Genomic DNA, 19674 nt, shown 5'->3' with positions numbered 1-19674 from the left:
GTTGTGGTGTAACCTGATATACGTAGAGTGCTTTCTAAGAAATTATTATCTTTAGATCAAAGCCCAGGGTTATCCTAACGGCCATTCAGGTCTAAGTGATTATTGCAGGGAGCTAATAACAACAAATGGGAAAGGAGCGAATCTTCGTGAGCGGTTGAAAGTGGTTGACTGGTTGAAAAGGGTTGACTGCGTGTTTTAATACATTCCGTGCGCTACAGTAAACCAGCGTCCAGTACGAAATTGCATCACCTCGAAGTTATAGAGTCGTGCTGATCCTGGCTGGTTGCACGTCACTAGGTTACTGGTAATGGTTTGGATCATCATATCGTTCTCTGTAGCATCGGAATGTAAAATTCTCTTTGATTCGCTCTCGACGAGATCAATTACCGTTTTCGTAATTTGATGATATCAACCACGGTCCCTCTTTTTATTTGGGAAATCTGGTTGAAAAGTAAACCTTTGAGCACCAAACAGAGAAAAAGTAAGCAGTTAATCTAACGAAAAATTCTCTGTCAGATAATAGAACGTGTTTTTCAAATTCAATGATTTGTAAAGACGCATGCGCGGGGTCCGTACAGAGTGAAAAGTATGAGCGCCAATGTTTAGGAACGGTGATTCCAAAAACTATCGAAAGTAGGTGCAAAATGCTCATTGAAAAGATGAACTTCATTGTTAAACATAGCCATTTTTGCCATGTAACGTGGATTTTCACGAATCCTATGTTAGCGCGTGAGAGCTCTTGGCTCGAAGTTGAGCGTTAGTGCTATCACGCCCTCGGACTTACACTTATTAGGAGCACGTCAAATGACTTAACTTATCGATCATTTGTTTACCAGGGCAACTAGAGGGTAACTATTTTCCCGGTAAAAACGATAGGGAACTCTGTCAGCAAGAGGGCTGGGCAGGAGATTAAAGCGATAGATGTGGATAAGGTATTCTTTGGCAAAAATGGAAAATTTCTTAGTAAGGGGCTTTTAGGTACATTTTATTGTAATAGCTGGGGAGGGAAGGGGAGGATTAATACGAATGGACAATTTAGGCAAGCACGTGTAAAACGTGATTATATTAACTGAAAACGTTTGATATCTTGTAATACTTCAAGTGGACCCTAACAGCAATGTCTAGTAAAACAATTCCAGAAGATTCAGAGACGTCATTTTAGCGGTAATTTTGCTGCTTGTTTATTCTCTTGGGAATATTTATTTGACAACAGTGGGTTGATATTTGTATTCTTGTTCGCTCTTCTAAACTCTTTCAAGCACACAACAATTTTAAATCAACAATACTCATTGACTCTTTTTAAGTGATTTTGAATCTTAAGCTAACTTCGACCCGTTGCATTTCGCGCTCTCCAAGGATGAAATTTATTTTTATCTTCACCATCGCGTTACGAATAGCTTAGTTCACTTCGACTAAATTTTTCCTTTTAGCATTGTTCTAGTGTCGGGGCAGCTGTGATTTTGAGACTTTTTCACATCATCAACAGATGTCTGGTTTACAGTATTTAGAGAGCCCTGTAAAAATCATCAGCCACTCTGTTTTCTACACATTTTGCTGTGAATAACGTTATCACTGGACTGCTACGAGAGTGGTTAAGATTTTTATACCACCCAAGTGAAAAATATCTCCGGTTGTTTTTCGTGCTTCTCTCTTGTTTTCCCGTTACCATACCAACTTTTATTCTTGCATTACAAGAGACGAACACAAGATTTTACGTCCCCCCTTAAAGTTTCCATTGTTCACCTGAATAAGAATCTTGTCTAATCTATCTTCTCTAAATTTGCAATATTTACATAAATGCGTACTCCGCAACTTGCTCATCTCAAAGCACATTGCAGGTGTTGTGCTTGTTTAACGTGCATGCTTGAAAAAAAAACGGTGATTTTGCAAGTACACAGACAGAAACTTGATAGAAAATGCTTTACTTTACTTCACAAGAGAAAATTAAGTGAGTACTATGGATAGAAGATTTATTTTTACCAATTTCGGTGACAAAACTTTATTCTAATTGCGTATTTTGAGATAATTGAAACTCCCCAATTTTATAATGTTATAATTTACAAGCTGAAAATATTCATAGTCAAGCGATTTTAAACCGGCAACTATTTAGCATTATGACTTCTTTTTTAAGGAAATTTGCCATATCAACTTAAATAACAACAGATCGGTGTTTTTGTCCGCACTCAAGAACTCTAAACGAAGTAAGCGACAGCTCCAAGTGTCTGAGGATTAATGGTGTTTTCTATAATGTAGTCACTCTGGATTTCAATTATGAATTCGCTCTCGATATTGTATGCCATAATGTATACATGCCGACTAATATCAATTATTTATCAATCGCTGTATTTGTGTTTCGCCAGGTTTTTGCACGATTTCTCTAGTCGGAAAGGCGAATGTACTGTGGCAACCGAAAGCTGAAAACGTTGAAATACGCAAGCGAAATATCGAAAGACTTAGTGAGTATTTCTTTTGTATTTTTATCAAGCTCCTCCTGAACGTAAAGGAGTATTCTCCAATACATTTCAAACAGATATTCAGACCATATTTTCAGCCAATGTCCTTGGGAAATACTCTTATTTACCAAAAATGCGAGATATTTATCGAAATGCGGGTATTAAAACAGGCGCGTTAAATTCACCCGTGCCCTGAACATTAAACAGCCAGGGGAAATGAAACGGTTTTGTGACCATAAAATTGGAGTTTCTCCTAATTTTACACTCAGAGTAAACCTTCAAAGATTGAGAAGGTAGGGTGATATGGATGTGAAACCGCGAAATTTAACTTTTTTTTTGTCTCGGCCTTTTCTATTAAAATATACTGCAAAGCTCTCTACAATTTCGCTGAGCCTCGAGGCGTTGTGGACAGGTCCAGAAATATGAATGTAAAAGCTTTTCTTTTCCACAGCGTTTATATCAACACGACGTTGTTATCTTCTTGTGTAAATAACATCGCTTTTGTCGGTTTATTGGAAATTTTGAGCATTCACTCCTCCTTAGATAAATTCAACTTTTAAAATATTTTACGGCATTAATGGAAACCTTGTTTATTATTTGAATTATGAAATTTGCACCTCCATAAACAATTCAGCACTGATTACAAGTGGTCTTAGCGAGGTATTTCGTTCAGTATAGCGGTTTTTTTCGTTGCGCCATTTATTCATTTTCGTTTTTGAGAACTTTGCCATTCATAAAGTTCATGTTAACTGAGATGTCTTGTTGGAGACTAATTCAAAAGTATTACAATTTTTTTTGTCTGTTCTGCTGATTGATTAAAACTATCAAGATATAGAATCGTTGCTTAGAATTTTCGAGACATCCGGTTAATACCGATTACTTTGGCTACGCTTATTTAACCGGCGTGAAATAATTCTCTCTCTAAATGAGCTCTTTTTCCTTCCTGTGTCAATGCTTGTCAGGTTCTTTCGAAATAAATGATGTTTATGGTTGTACAGGGAGATTGATCGTCATCAGTCGCATGGCCAATAAATGGCTCAGAAACGAAGGAAAACCGTTGGCGCGCAACAGATATAAATACTGCTTCGTGTATCTCTCAATGTTATATCTTTACAAGCAATATACCTTCTAATTAAGCCAATTTTTTATCATTTCGGATAAACCAGTAAGCCTTGAATAATAAGCCTTTTGGAGATGTCAAAAAAGCCACAAAACATTACGGTATTTGTTTTAATTGATTTTTCCTGAGTGGCATTTTAACCCGTTCGCGTCATAAATGTTTTCCTCCAATTAAATGTCAACCGCCCGTTAGAGAAAAGCGACACTTCATGTCCGATTTTTATGCCATCAGTGCACAAATCTTTGGACCTTCCAAACACTAATTTACTTCAAATTCATATAGCTCGGACTGACTCGACTGGCAACTAAGCGCAAATATATGCGGTTGACGGAAAAATGTCTTGTCATGAAACATCTTTATAGCCTCTATAACCTATAGCCTTTAAACAGGCTTGCTTTTTTTTTTCTAAACCGTGAAACCCTTAATGCGATATTTTTTTTTCAGCTTTAGGAATATGTCACAATGCAACGACGGGGCGCTGAATTTTCGAATTAACTTTTCTATGTCGCGTAGTAACGTATTGTTGTTAACCTTTTCACCAACTAGGGCAACCCTTGTCCCTTTCAAAACAACTTCAAAGTAACAAATATTGCAAATACTCTTAATCGCCTGATGCTATCTACCTTTGTGGATTAACATCTTTATGATTTTGTTTAGTAAGGTACGTATGTGGTGCAATATGAACGCGGTCGTGCCACCTGTCCGATCATAGTAAGAATTCTCAAATTCTTGAGCAAAAACACTGAAGAAGTGGCATATATTGGGATAGGCGTGGTGCGGAAAACACATTCTAAATTATTGCGACAGAATCCTCGAGATATCATTTAATCAATGTCATGTACTGACAGGTAAAAACAATTTGCAGGTTTGTGTTTAGTGATAGCCTGCAACTCATGCGTGGTTTTGGAAAAGTTGGATTTAATTTAATTGTTGAACGGCAAATTTTCGACAGTATGAAACATACTTCTTCTTTAAAGCTTTCAGTTTAGACAAAACAGCTGAATATTAAATCTTGAATTAACAAATTGTCCCACATCTCAATTTGTTTCATTTAATGGACCTTAAGTTATTTTTTGAACGTGCAAAAGTAAGGTGCAAAAATCGAGGACCCTTAGAAATGTCAGTTTACACCTCCAAATGCAAGAGCCCCTCACTTGAGCCAATTATAAGTATACAACACTGGCGTATTTTAGCACAAAGACACAGACTCAGATTACTTTTCAGAACATCCTTTCAATTGAAGGATAGAATTGGTGACGGATAAATTTTCTTTTCTACAGGGTAACATGTGGCCAGAAAATTCTTAAAATCACCCCCTACTGGCGTTTATGCGTCATGGAGGAATAGTAACGATAAAAATAATAAACATGACAATTAAAAATTGTGTTGATTATGACCGGAAATTGAGTGAGCCAGCTCGCAGTACGCTGTGCATATTTAGCAAAAATGTTTGTTAAGTTCACTATCATCCATATTTCTAAATCTTTTCCATCCATGTTTGACCATTATTTAATATTGTCCCGTTCATATCTTTAGAGAACTGCAAATACGCTTCAAGGTAAAGACATCTCGTCCAATCGTCATTTTTTTACCTTGCCGAAAAAACACTTTATAGCCTCTTTTACTTGGAAGGTACATACCATGATGTACTGCACCAAAGCAATACGTTTTAGTCAAGCTGAATTTCTCTATTTACCAATCGTTAAGTGATCAAAGGCAAACTTAAGCCAATTTTTCCACGAGTCTTACATAAATACAGATAGCGAGTGTCAAAATTCACTACTATTGTGTTCTGTTAAAACACAGAAATACTTAAACAATGTTTCATGAACACCATGAAGTTGTTCAAAACGGAAACAATAAGAGAGAGAGTTATCTATTTGTCTCTCAGCAACACCTGACTTTAAAATCTAAAAATAGCCTTGTGAAATGAAAGGCTGTTTTCAGTACTTGTTCTATGATATAAAAGTGAGTAATACGCTCACTGCAACGATGTCACCACTAGTGTCTTGTAATTTAAACTTCAGGGAAGATGAAACCATCATTGCACATCTTTCGCAATCAACAATGTCAAATATTCTTATTTTCTTATTCAACTCTCATAGAGGATTTTCAAAATTAAAATTTAAACGGAATAATAAACAAACAACCCGTTGACTTTTTCACTTGAGCCTACGTATTTAAGTTTTGGGCAGTTTTTTTCCCATAACTTCTAACTGCAGAGGAGACGAAAATTGTGGTCTTCAGACTTTTGTTTTTACAAGAAAGTGTTTCTTAATTTCATCACCAGAGATATTTGTTACTAGGGGGGTGGCATATGTTTTTGACTTGGTCGCCATGGCAATACTACAATGGAAGTACTTCAATAATTGAATCCTTCTTCACAACGACTGGTTTATAATTTGACGCAGCACTTCTGTTTGGATCAACTTCGAAATTATCACTATCACAACAACGACACAGCATGCTGAGCGACTGTAGTTCTCTATATGCCGATAACCTGCTGAAACTGTTAAAAAATTAAATTTAGGAATTGGAACACCTGCTGTATTCATTGATAGCATTCCCAACATAAAGGAGTTGACACAACCCCCGATTCATGCGTGAATCTTCTCTAAGATTAACAAGATTTAATGTGCTACTTCTTCTTTCTGCCTACAGCTGCCTCTTAAGGTGATTGTGTTCAGATTTCTAAGGCCCTTTTCATTTTCTGTTTCTGACAAAACAGCCCACGTTTCTGTTGTCAAGAGGAGACCTTAGGTCAACACATCATCTCAAAAAGGCTTTGTGAGGTATTGTGTGAATGACATCAGCAAAATTGGAATGAAATATATAAGTTTGGGGCGGAAATATGGTGAAAAAATATTTTTCGCCCCTAAGGCAAAACTAGTTTTTTATTTATCCGTGTACATCTTACTGCATAGAAATTCCCTTGCGAAATTTTGCTTTTGAACGCTTTAAAAGAAAAGAAGAAACACAGAGTTGTTAGGGACAGTAGGCCGACAGGTGTTTGGAGATATTTGAGCCTAGGTTAGTTTCCAGTTATGCTTCCTGAGCTGAAGGTTAAGTTAGAGATGATGCATTGACAGTAAACGTCAGTTAATTTTGAATAATTAGACCGAGCCATATAAAAATTTGTGCAGCACTGTTTTGCCATGAACTAGCTTCAACCATCTCGATGAAAGTCAACAGTTAAATGGTGAATTTGGACTTCCTTTAGAGCTCTTTAGTGAATTCCAAAATCCTGGTAAGTATTTGTTACGCCGGTGTAGTTTCATTATTATTAACTACTGTACATCGACTCTGAGACGCCAAAACCGCAGAATATTTACAGGATGATTAAGTTTCTCGAGGAGACGTGGCAGTGACAACTGAGATGTTCGGTGTACTATTTCGAACGACACTTCGAGACACTGAGGAATATGTTTATCAAAATTTAAATTTTCGCTTAGAAGATTCATCCATTACGATTCAGCGTAACTCCTGATTTCAGTCTTGAAATTTTCATTCTTATAGTGTCTCATGAAAAACCTCGTTCGCTTTCTAACGAGCACGAAACGGTAGCGTACAACGGGAAACAACGCTCTAATAAGTAAGTTTGTGACGTTACGATCCATTGTGACTTTAAATGAAGATCTAAAGGCGGTTTTCATGTCCCTGTCATGAACGTCGTGATGTCCAATGAAAAAGAATATTAAAATGAACACAACACGCACGTGCAATACATGAGCGTGAATATGCGGAAATACAGGTGAACGTTATGTTGAACTGGATACTACGTGCTCTGTGATTGGTTGTTGCACGTGATCAATTATAAAGCAGGCGCAGTGGCGGAAGTCATTAAAAAATTGTTCACAATAACGTACATTTTCAAACAGCATTTGCGGAATTTTTCAGACTTAGTTACTGAAAATCATGAAACAATTAATTTGAGCTGTTTGCTACGGCTCAAAATGAAATTGGAAAACTATGATTGGAAGTGTTCCTGTTGATTGGAACAAGTCTTCGAACGATTGACAGTCACGTAAGGCAAGTTGTTAAGTCTACTTATTTAATTGCAATTGTATAAAGCAAATATGTTCTTTTCTCCGAGTGTTTCTTCAGTTAGGATCAAAAAAGGAGTCGAAATGTGTTTGAAGCAGTATCACTTTCGCCTGAGGCTCGTGAGCAACTTTTTGGTTCTAACGAACTGATACACGTAACCAGAAAGACTGTTTATAATTTGGAACATGCTACAGCAAGTATTACGTTGAGCACAGACACTCATGAAGAACCTCCAGTATACTGAACTCTATCATTCTACTATTGCGCCATTTTTACCATATTAGGGCATCGGATCGCGCAAAATATACTACGCTATTATACTGCAGAATAGGGCAAAAATACGAAGGAGAACGGAGCAACAAAATGACTTCAGTGAACGATCTAAATTTTTCCCCGTTTTTTCCTGTTTGAGTAACGAAGTTTTAAGCGCATTTAGTGGTTCGGTTTGTTTTCTTGTCGTCTTTTACCCAAACCCTATGTGATCGATGCAGAGCTCATTCTGGCAAGGCCGTGGGAAGTATTTCGAAAAGTAGGAAGCCAAAGTTCAAGACAGCGAAATTATAATGAATTGATAAATCCCTCATTCGATTGTTTAACCTATAATACGAGCCGAAATGTTGCTCATTGCTCGTAAAATACAAAGCAACTCGTAAAACATTCGCGCTTATTAAGAGAATATTTTTAATACGTTTAACCATCGAATATGGTGTATATCGATTATTTTGGCATTACCGATGGACTGATGTGGACAGAAACCTTTACAAACAACAATCGAGTTACTGAGTTAATCTTCAAGCTGTTCACGAGTAACTCCAGCGAAATCTCAAAATCCGGCGGGACTCTTACAACTGCAAGTACCTGTTAATTTAGCAAAGAAACGCTACTTCAGTTATGATTTGACATACCACTTGTGTTCCTAAGTATAGTTTCAAAGACTGCGGCGGTGTTATGAACTAGAGTTTGCCTGTTCGTGCACTCCCTATGCGGAAGTAAATATTCGCTGTTCATATAGATACATTTGACTGTTCAGAGAGCGGCCTTTTTGCTTTCTTTTTCGGTAAGGAAATCTCTCACACAAACTTGCCTTTTGTTAGCTTAAATATTTTATCATTGTAATGGGTATGACTGAAGTACAACTTAATTTGGGGTCGAAACACGAGACTGAAGTTTCAGCTTAGGAAGAATATTTGCAAATTCCGCGACAAATGTAATACATGGGACGGACAGTTGTGAAAAGTTTTAAAGCAAAGATGTCACGCAGAGAAGGCGTTGCTGAGAAAACGATAGAGCTATTACTGGGGTGAGAGAGGTTAAGCTATATCATTTGTTTTAATATTTTTTGGCGCTAATAGTCTTTGTATTGTTGAAACAATTGTTTCATTTCTATTTACTCAGATGGTATAACGAGTGTAAAGAAAGTTAGACAGATGGGGAGTATTTTGAAGGGCAAGGGAGAAAAAAAATATGAAAATTATCCGCTGAAAGTTTCCAATAAATCAGCAGCTGCCTATAGCAAGACCGACGAACAACGAATCCGACTAACGATGAACAACGAATATATGCCAACGAGTGCATTGGGAAATAAATGTATTGTGAATTGTTAAGCTTTAAGAGAAAGTGAAAGGACGGGTTTTTCTTTTTTTTCTTTTTCCTTTAGCATAAACAAACTGCACTTTTTTAGAATAATTTAATTTCTGACAAGCCATATATTTGATGAACCCACGCTCCAATGCCTTTGCATTTTATAATGTGGTATCACTCCTATTCTACTAATTTGCGTCTAAAATTACTTTTTTTGAATAATTGTCGTCAGAGGCAGGAACGATCTCTACCCAACTGGATAAACGAATTCAATATCAATGATTTGATACAAGGAAAAAAGCCGGAAATAGAACAGCAGGCGGTTCTTTCGAGAGTTTTATTCTGTTTGTAATTAAGAACATAACGTGTTTTGATTAAATATATTTTCATAATTAAATTTAGATGCACAAAAAATTGTACTGAGAGAATACAGTACAAAAAATATTTATCCCCAAGAGATGGCTGGCCTTTCTGTGCTATTTTCAGCTAGTGAAGTGTAAGTAATTAGCGGTGCACCAGTAATCAGTGTTTACGATGAAAACATTGAAGTCCTGTGACAGCGTTGAACACAATGGCCCCCTGCCGCATTGCTTCTTGGGGGAAGTTTATAAAGTTGCTAAGGGTTTCTAACTGCTTTTATTTTCCTCGGTGAATCAGGAATGACGTCCCGCAACATGCTTTGGAAAAAGAACCAATCGAAAGAGTAACCGAGGTTTTCTTCCTCGGTAATTCAATTCTCACAGGTTTGATTTTCCTCCCAGAATTTCCGTGGCGGGGAGAGAGGATTCCTTGAAGAGTGTTACTGTTGTAGCAGTTGACGACATCTCGTCGAGTGGATTGGAAATATTATCGGCTTTTACTCACACCATGATCTGTCCGCTTCAAGTACATCCCGTTTGTGGATTGTCGTCGCGTACTCTCGCATTTTTGGCGGCGGAATAATGGTTATTTTAGCACTGTATTAATATCGTCAACTGCCGACCATTTAGCGTCGAGGGAACAACTCGGTCTCCTGAGAAATAAACGGCGACTAGGATACCTTATCATTATAGGAACGGAGATCAGAACGAATAATCCTGGTGGCTTTATCCTGTGTTTACATTCTACAAAACAGAAATATGGCATTAAGACTTCAACGATCGTTTATATTGCAACGGTTTCAGAGACCGCGAACGCTGTGCCCTCATGTTTTTTTAGTGACCTCCGTGTTGCTGTGCGGAGCTGTGAACTTCCTTGCCGAGTTCGATGGCAAGACATCGTCTTTAGTGGCTGGCGGCGCCAGAACTGTTCGCAAGCAGCGATTACTGTTAAGTGTCAATGAAAGCAGTTCGAACGATAAAGGAGAATATCCTCCTGATATTTTCACTCTGGAAGAGAAACGAAAAGGAGCTGTAATTTTGCACATAATCGGTATGTGTTACATGTTCTTGGCGTTGTCAATCGCTTGCGACGAATTCTTCATCCCTGCGTTAGCTGTTATCACCGAAAAATTAAGCATTTCAGAGGATGTTGCGGGTGCTACGTTTATGGCAGCCGGCGGCAGTATGCCCGAACTTTGTACGTCGTTCATTGGGGTTTTCGTCGCACCTAATTCTAATGTTGGTTTTGGAACTATAGTTGGATCTGCAGTTTTCAACGTCTTGTTTGTTATAGGCATGTGTGCGGTGTTCTCAAAGGAGCTTTTAAAATTAACATGGTGGCCTCTGTTTCGCGACTGTATGTTCTACAGTGTGGCTCTGATCATATTAATAGCATTTTTCTCGAACGGAGAGATCGAATGGTGGGAATCATTGGTGATGATTACAGTTTATTTATTATACGTGACATTTATGAAATTCAACCACAAAATAGAGAAATTAGTGAAAAGTAAGCTTAAATCGAACAAAGTGAGCTCTTTGCACTCTAAAGGAGCCAAAGTCGGTGAACAAGATGCTTCTCTTGAGGTAGGTGAATTCATTTAATAACCTTAATTTTCAAGGAATGAATACTTTTACCGCATTTTAAATCCTGTTATATGTCAATGGGGGTTTTAATTGAAACTCTTTGATGCTAAGTTAATTTCAGGAAGCCCAAAGAAAGAGGAGCTGTCTGCGATAATTTTCAGATGGAATCAGCGCTTCAAAATAAACATGAAACGGAAATTTAAACAATGTGAGAAACTCTTTCGACAGGTCATTTTGAAAGCAATTTTTTTGCACCTTTTTATTTTGTACAGCATTCATTTGACTTTATAGCAAGCTTAAATCTTCGCTTAGTTCGCACCTTGGATCATTATGCTTAATGTACAAAATGGAAGGTTTTGAGAAGCAAATTGTTTCTCGTCTGGACGAAGTAATTTTAAAATTGGACAGTTTTACATGTTACGTAAGAAAACTCAATCGAGCGAAAATGTTTTGTTCATTGACACTTATGTTTTTCCTACCCCTTGTCTATTTCAGGTGTTTTTAATATTAAACAAAAATATTCATTGTATAGAAATCAATATGGTTAAGTTAATGACGTGATGATTGCCATCTCAGAGTGTTTTTAAATTTAACCGACGCTGCCGCTTTTTATCAAAATTATTCTATAGTTTACACGGAAAGTCTTTTATGGAAAAATTGCATAACTGCAGGTAGTGACTATATTTTTGATGAATTGATCAATACTTTCGTGCATTCTCTATAGTTACAAAAAATACTGAGCTTTATGGTATCACTTCCAGCATGTAAACAAAGATTTTTTATATTTAATCTTTAGATTATCCATTTGTAAACACTTACGGGTCTCGAAATACTTATTATAGGAGATTGTAGATGAGATTTTAGAATATAGATAGGGTTTAGAAGATTCACACATCTCTCCAGTGAGCTTATTACGATTTCATCTTGAACTTTTGGCATTTTCTTGTGTAGCAAGTCTCGCTGATCCTTTTAATATCTTGCAATCCCCTTTGACTTAATCAGCTTAGAATTTAAAACATAAGTAAATACTGAGGCAAAAGTAATTATATGGCAACCTCCCCAGGTTTGTAAAAATCCATTTTAGAGGCAAAGTGCTCATTGTAATTATGTTTGAGATGTGATTGTGTTAAAATAATACGAACCTCTCTTGTCTGAGAAACACTTTCTCCTATAATAACGGGGTAGAAAGCAATTCTCTTTTGTTCTTGCATGAGTATGTTTAGTGGAAAACAATAAGGTTTGTATGGTCATTCATCCAGCATGGAGTGTACTCCTTTACCCTTTGTCTTGTAAACTGAGGTAGAAACCATAAATCCCTTGTGAGAAAAGACATGTTACAAATTAAACCAAGGTTATCTCCCTTCCTTCCACTCAATTGTGCTACTTGGTCTTTCTCTGTTTACTTTTCTGCTTTGGCTCTCCATTTGAATTTCAAATGAAAGCATTTGCTAATTAGATTTAGGAGTCAGGGACATGTCACTGATATGGGATCTGTTTTGGCTTATTTTAAAATGTGTAGCACATTTTTCAACAGCATTATATCTGAAGGACTACAAGCTTTTTTTTTTGTTGTATGTTCACAAATATTGTCTGATAATTTTAGATTTAGACAGAATATGCTGGCACATTTGTCTTCTACCCTTCCTAAAATTGTTAGGGTTTTTTTTTAAATAGCTGAAGAAAGCTTCTCTGTGATGAGAGATTTGACTTTAAAGCTTCAACTTGGATTGGCCTTTTTTTTGTTTTGTTTTTCTTTTTTTAACCAACCTAGTTAATGAAAATAATACTGCACCATAAAAAAATTTCAGGTGTTGTCAAATTCATGAAGTACTTATATTATCTGATTTTACCAAAAAACTAACAGGAAATAAAGATATGAACTTTCTTGTATAATAGACTTGAGCTATTGAATGTTGTTTTTAAGGCTTTTGGTGTTAATTTGTGTGAAGGAGTGCTATATTTTTAGATGATCATTATCAAGTCAGATAATGAAATTATGTTCTTAAAAAAATTATAACTTTCCATGCGGTCATCATCTGCTTTAAATGTCTGTTTTGTTGGGAGGGTTCCCTCTACAATTAGATGTTGTAATCTTTGACCGAGATGAAAAGTAGCAACCTTACTCATGATAAGAGTGCCGCTTGGCACAAAATTTCATAACTTCAAAATTTGTGAGATTCCCAAGTTTGAATTTTGAAACAATCACTGTCTGCACAAAGATCAACTGAAGACATTTCAGACCAATTCTTAATGATTGAAAAAAATCTTGGTGGTGATTTTTTTAATTAGCTTCAAATTCATTAAATTATTGTTAGAATGATTCTCACAAATTTTCTTTTCCAACTCAATAGAAGGCAGTGGAAAACCTTTGCACAACATCCAAGGAGAGCAATGGTCTTCCCTGTTTCCGCTATGGAGCTCTTCAGCTTGTGATTCATACTATAGATCCTCTTGGAGAAGGTAACTTTTTTATCATTTCTTTTCTATGCCAAAAGAGGGTAATTTTTCATCTTGTATTTTTCAATCAGAGGAGTGAGCTGAAAAAACTGCAAAGGGAGTTACATTGCAACATCTACTTCTCCCTCTCCCTCTGTTTCTATACATCTCTTCCATTTCAGTGAACTCTTTAAACCCTAATATCAGTATGTACATTCTCTATACTGTTCTCTATTCATTTCATAAGATGTTGACAAGGAGAATGTGTTTTACAATCAAGAGCTTTGTTTCCTCTACTCTAGAGATCTTAATGTTTGATTCAGGGGTGTCATGGTAAGGAGAAGTTAGATTTTAGTCACCTGTACGTGTCAAGGGGTTGATATAATATTATCAAATTGATTGATTTTTTATTGAATTTACAATGATTTGTTTCCTCTTCTGTTCTTAATAGCATCTGTTGCAGTGAAAGTCAACAAACTCAAGAAACTCAAATGTGTTAAAGTCAAAGTTGGGATAGAGAGAGACTCATCTGCTATATCTTCAACTCAAGATGTGAATAAATTCTCTTCTTTGGAAAATCAAAGACAACTTAATTTTCCAGCTGTAAATAGTTCCATGAATGTTCAAGTAGACTCAGCTCAGGCTTCATCATTTGGCAATCACACAGTTAATCTTGATGGCTATAGTGCTTTTGATGGACAGAGAAGAGACTCGTTATATCAGATTAAAAATGGAGATTTAACATCCAGGGATTCTAGTTTAGTCAATGGGGATTCCAGTCTTCCTCTTGTAAATATTGTCCCTGATGAAAATCATGTACCTGGTAGAGTACTTGACATGAGTGAACATAGTAGTAATGTATATAGAACTTCAACAGAGTCGCCAAGCTCACAAACAACAGGGTTACAGCTTTCTTCTCATCAACAATTAGTAGACGTTGAGAGTGCCAGAGAGGCTGCTGTGAGTATCCTAACATTTTCTTTGTTCACGTTCTACATATCTTTCAAAAGAAAAGAAAACTGAATCAGGATGTTTTACTCTATGAAGATTATGGCCAAGCAATGGTATACTTTAAATTTATTGCTTTTGTATGGATAAGAAAATCAAATCAAGGATTAATTAATTGTTAACTATTCATTTAATGCATTTATCAATTAAGGAAGGTTAGGACAAGACTGCAATAGTTTCACTGATTTGCAAATATTAATCTATGGTGTAATACCTTTTACAATGCCTTGTGTGTTTGTTGCCTAACAAATGATTTCTTCTCTTTAAAGCTGGATGATGAGAGTGAACCCATAGATTTAAGCTGGCCTTCAGGCTGGAAAGATAGAATAGTTTATATCATCAGAGCACCTGTTGTGTTCTGTATGTATTACACAGCTCAGGATATCAAAAGACCAGTAAGTTACATGCATTGTATGGTTTGTCCATTGCTGACATTATGCAGAATTATGCTTGAGGAGTTAAGAAACTGCACCACACATGTACACTGACTTGTATTTAAAGTAAATTTTCAATTGAGTGTTGTGAGTAATCAGAGGTTGCTTTTGCTTTGCTCTTCTTTGCTGGTTGATTGGTCCAGGTCTCATAGCGATCAGATTCTAAACTAAAACCAATTGCAACTTGATTACCTGCGTTTTCCCACGCTTCACATTGGCTCCAAGTTATATTTTCCTTTGTTATGATTTGCTGTTTTGATTATTTTTGTTTTTGTTTTGCAACACTCTGTCAAAATATTCTCTATTCTGCAAAGAGGGAGAGGAAAAAATTGTTGTCCATGGTGTGTCTTCTTTCTGAAAGCTTGGCCTTGCTCTTCTTCTAGTATTGTTGTGAAGCCATGACTAGATCAATTCTGCATGTGCTGAGAAAAAGTCGCACAATGATAAATTTTATAAATCAACTAACCAGGCATGACCCCATTAGGCCAGCAATACAACATTAATTTTGATTCCTCATGCATGGTATGAAAGATTAAGGTTTTGATTTTATTTTTAGGGAAAAAGGTACTTGTATCTTTGGTGTTTTGTCTGGTCCATGCTTTGGATTGTTGGGTTTTCTTATTTAATGGTTTGGTGGGCGACTGAAGTTGGAAGTACTCTTGGGATTGAAACAGAGGTAAGAGAATAATGTTTTAACTTTTCACTCTGAGGATCTCATTTTTAATTCTCCTGCTGGGTCTGCCTCTTCCTTCTCTTTCACACCCTCCCCTCCCTTATCAGCATCCTTTTGTCTTCCTCTAGCAATTATCCAATGAAAAGAAACAAAAGATCAGGATGGGAAGGGTTGATGTAATCAGTAAATCTCCTTACTGTCTGCCATACAATTCTTATGACGTTAGTTTTGAGAACTTTTTATTGGATCAACTAATAATCCCCTGATTGATATTTCCCTGTATTCTTGTCAATCATCTGTTTGATATGGTATTGATATGGTATGGAGAAATTCTTTCTTAGTCACACGTATGGGAGTTAAAGGGTTAATTTCCAACGGGATAAAGTACGGTGTTTGGCACTGTATTTTCATTGACCTGTCAATAAAAGAGCAGGGAATTCAATTCATGTGAACACGCTTTGCCATTAATTGTAGGTTTCAACTATTTTTTATAGCTGAGGTACAATTTTTCTTAGTGGCTCGAGTTACTCAATGAACTCATTTTCTTGGAATTTAGATGAGACAGTCATGTTCTATCCTTTTCCAGATCATGGGATTAACATTCTTAGCAGCAGGAACCAGTATACCTGATCTGATTACTAGTGTTTTAGTGGCAAGGAAAGGCTTTGGTGACATGGCTGTGTCTAGTTCTATTGGCAGCAACTTGTTTGATGTCACAATAGGGTAAGAGGAACATATAAGCTTGATTTAAATGGCATTGTGTATCAAGAATAGCAGTGCAGTTTTCAAAGGTAATAAAGAATGGTAGGAACTCCTTGGTACATGTAGCTACCTTACAAAAACTCTTTTAGCAATAGGAAGATCTTTAATGGCTTAGAGAAACTCTTTTTTTCAACCTTACATGTATTGACATATTTAATATTAAGAATCCATTTTCTTGCCTAGGCTGCCTCTACCATGGTTGATTTACAGTGCTGCAAATGTTGGCAAGGCTATGGTCGTCAACAGCGCAGGTCTCTTCTGTTCAGTGTTTTTGCTCTTCATCATGTTGATAGCTGTAGTTATCGCAATTGCTGTCAGTAAATGGAGATTGTCCAAACTGCTTGGTGGTGCCATGTTCCAGCTCTATGTTGTTTTCCTTGTCATATCATTGTTGTTGTTGAAGGATGTCATTAAATGCCCAAAAATCTAAAGGTAATTAGGTCTGATTTTTGCTATTAATAATGCATAAATTTATTTCCCAGTAATGCAAGCCAGGACTGGTTATTCTTCTGACATCATGCAATATATATTTTTTTTATCTTTCATATCTACACCAGTATTGGTACAGGGTGGGAAATACTTTTTTGTTCAATAGACATATCTATAGCTTTGTAGTGTTCTTTGCATCCTGGTGAAAACATTATGGGAGTTGTTGAGTCAAGCCCTGTTCAAAGGGTCGTGATAGTTTCAACCATCATTACAACACAAACTATCATGTGCTATCATCGACTATGCTCAAATTCATCATGATAGTTGATGATAGTTTTTGCAGTTTGAATGAGCAGATGATAGTGAATGATAGTTTTTGGGTAAACAGTTTAGCCAAAACCAGGCTCAAACTGAAATGGCAAATGGTAAAATGACTAAAATAGCTGTAAAAATTTTTCAGAATGTCTCATGGTTTATTCTCATCATATCATGGTAGGCTTCAGTATCTTCAACTTGCAACTTTTTGAGTAAAATTTCAAATGCCACAGAATAGTCTGACTTCAGCGCACATTGTATTTGTTTACAATAATGCAATCTCGTTGCATGATCTAGTCATCTAGCATCAACTACCATGACCACCTGAATGGGGCTTTTGTGTTATTATTCCTTTCACACCAGGATCTCAATATCAATTCTCCTTTTTGTCTGGCATACATTTCTTACAATCCAGGCTCTGAGAATATGAGGTTAAATCATACTTTAAGTTTATTTTTTGCTCTCTTCTCATAACCTATTGCTTGGCTGTATATAGATATGTTTTAGGGAGAAATTATTCGTTGGTTACTCTTGATTGAAAGGGTTAACCCTCTAGAAGAGGGCAGGAATTCTTTAGCCTCTTCAGCTTTGAGAATAATTATCTCTAAGTAACGTGGTCAAAATAGATTTGACATTGTTGCTGACTATCTTGTTTGTATTTGTTGCAGAATAAATTTTTTTCAAGAGGGATTCTACATTTCCATTTTCTCCACATCTCTGGCAGGCTTTCATAAGCAGTCTTTCACATCAGTGCACCATGCAGATATCTGCACTCAAATCTTGTTGTACCTTTGTCACTCTCACCAACATAGAACAAATAAATCTGGTATCCCTGTAGATGTATTTATATTTTAGAATATTTAGTGGTGCTTCATGGATTAGCATTTAATATGTTTTGTACAAAAAAATTTGTATCTCTCTGTACAGAATGATATGCATACATTTTGTCACTTTGCACTCTGTTTGGTGCATTTATTTTCTTATTTATTTATTGAAATGGTGGCCACCCAAGTTGTTTTTGTCGTTCATTTTGTGGCCAACCTATGATTTCTGTGTTTTCAACAACTTTGAAGAATGTCACTCCAAGTGATAGCCAAACCTTACCACTTATTCCAGTATTTTCCATATGCTTCAAGATGACACCAACTCCAGATGTAAAAGATGAAGCAAGTTGCAATTTATAATTTGTTAGAAAAACTTTAAGGTAGTGATATGAAATCACTGTATACAAGCATAAGATTTGACCTTTTCAGCCTGTAGGGATTCAACTGTAAATGCATTCAGAGAGTATAAATCACTAACTGGTATTTTGGATTTTTTAAAAAATGCAGTCATTTCTTCTCCATTTTGACTTCACAACTTGTTCACTTGAACTCATGCAGAGAGAAAGGCTGAGTTAGCACCCTCCTCTGTAGAAGGTCGACAAATTCTCAGTTAAGAATGGATAACTTATTTATTGATCACCTTTTAAGATGGAGAAAAAACGTTTTAGAAAGTTTTTCATGAGCTGTAACTTAGTGTACATAAATTATGGAAATATTATTATGGTTACAGTCGAACTATTTATTTGTGATTCTAATCACTAGTGTTGTTAATAGTTAGTTGATTACAGAAGAACTTCATCAGTCAAGAATATAAAGTAATTGGATGTTGACTGCAAACCTTATTTAAGACTTGAATTGATGGAAGATTAATTAACTTAGAATTTATTGATTCAGAAATAAACAATCCACTTGCAACATAATAAAACTTCCCTTAAATTTTTATTTTGTGGAAGACCCAAGACACCTAAATGCTTTTGCACAGGACTTCATATCAAGAAATGCAGGTTCGAAACTCTAATTGGAAGGGTCATTGTGTTCTTTCCTTGAGCAAGATACTTTATTCTCACAGTGTCTCTCTCTACACCCAGGAGTATTAATGGTTACTGCCAAAGTGTAAGCAAATACTGAGGAAATAGGAAGGGGTGGAGGGGGGGGGGGTATTTTGAGATGGACTACCCTCCCATCCATGGGGGAGAAGAAATACTCTTTGTTACTTTGGGTCATTGAAAGCACAAAATTCTGCTGTACTTATGGACAGCTTTGGTTCGAGGGCTGATTAGTTTTAAATTTGTATTTTGCAACCAATTTCTCCTGATATCACCCCCTCTATTCCCTTTCCAAAACTATGAATGGCCACAGGGGTGGAAGAGACAACATGATGATCCCTCTCCCTTACTATCAGCAGTAGATTTAGTTCAATGACAAGTTAGCCAGGTTCATGGCAACAGGCTCAGCTTCAGATTTATTCTACTACTCTGCATTTGCTGCAGTTTGCAGCAGTTGTTTTTTGGGGGCTCTCTCATCCACCCTTTTTGTTTTTCTTTCCATTGGCCCCTAGGACCCTAGCCCTGTAATTCTACGTAATAATAACCCATGTAAAGGCAAGGAGCAGTGCAATTTTCATTGATACTGTTTACTTTAGGTAATGGTGT

General features: G+C 36.4%; 1 protein-coding gene across 8 annotated transcripts; it reads left to right on the top strand.

The window, feature by feature from the left end:
• The first annotated feature begins 1885 nt into the window (after positions 1-1885).
• Positions 1886-18947, top strand: LOC113672676 (sodium/potassium/calcium exchanger 2). 8 transcript variants are annotated; one of them, XM_089203224.1, is made up of 10 exons: positions 1886-1948; positions 2361-2456; positions 9856-11141; positions 13493-13601; positions 14029-14537; positions 14855-14980; positions 15576-15695; positions 16279-16415; positions 16638-16886; positions 17867-18947. In XM_089203224.1, exons 3-9 carry the CDS (start codon positions 10317-10319, stop codon positions 16882-16884), a joined length of 2073 nt encoding a protein of 690 aa, XP_089059350.1. In that variant the 5' UTR covers positions 1886-1948; positions 2361-2456; positions 9856-10316; the 3' UTR covers positions 16885-16886; positions 17867-18947. The 8 variants fall into 8 exon arrangements, with proteins under 8 accessions (XP_089059350.1, XP_089059351.1, XP_027044798.2 ...); XM_089203225.1 differs by lacking the exon at positions 1886-1948 and adding an exon at positions 2185-2201; XM_027188997.2 differs by lacking the exon at positions 1886-1948 and having other exon boundaries at positions 2327-2456.
• The last annotated feature ends 727 nt before the right edge of the window (positions 18948-19674 follow it).

The sequence above is a fragment of the Pocillopora damicornis genome, chromosome 4 (genome assembly GCF_964200805.1).
Source record: "Pocillopora damicornis chromosome 4, jaPocDami1.2, whole genome shotgun sequence".
In the NCBI taxonomy this organism is placed as follows: Eukaryota; Metazoa; Cnidaria; class Anthozoa; order Scleractinia; family Pocilloporidae; genus Pocillopora; species Pocillopora damicornis.
Note: the sequence above shows the minus strand (reverse complement) of the source record. Positions and strands in the feature narration are given on the sequence as shown.

Excerpts from the sequence above, each read along its gene's own strand:
- LOC113672676 (XM_089203224.1), top strand. The coding sequence starts at position 10,317 with ATGGCATTAAGACTTCAACGATCGTTTATATTGCAACGGTTTCAGAGA. Across the intron at positions 14,538-14,854 it reads AGAGTGCCAGAGAGGCTGCT|CTGGATGATGAGAGTGAACC; the intron begins GTGAGTATCCTA and ends TTCTCTTTAAAG. Across the intron at positions 14,981-15,575 it reads CTCAGGATATCAAAAGACCA|GGAAAAAGGTACTTGTATCT; the intron begins GTAAGTTACATG and ends TTTTATTTTTAG.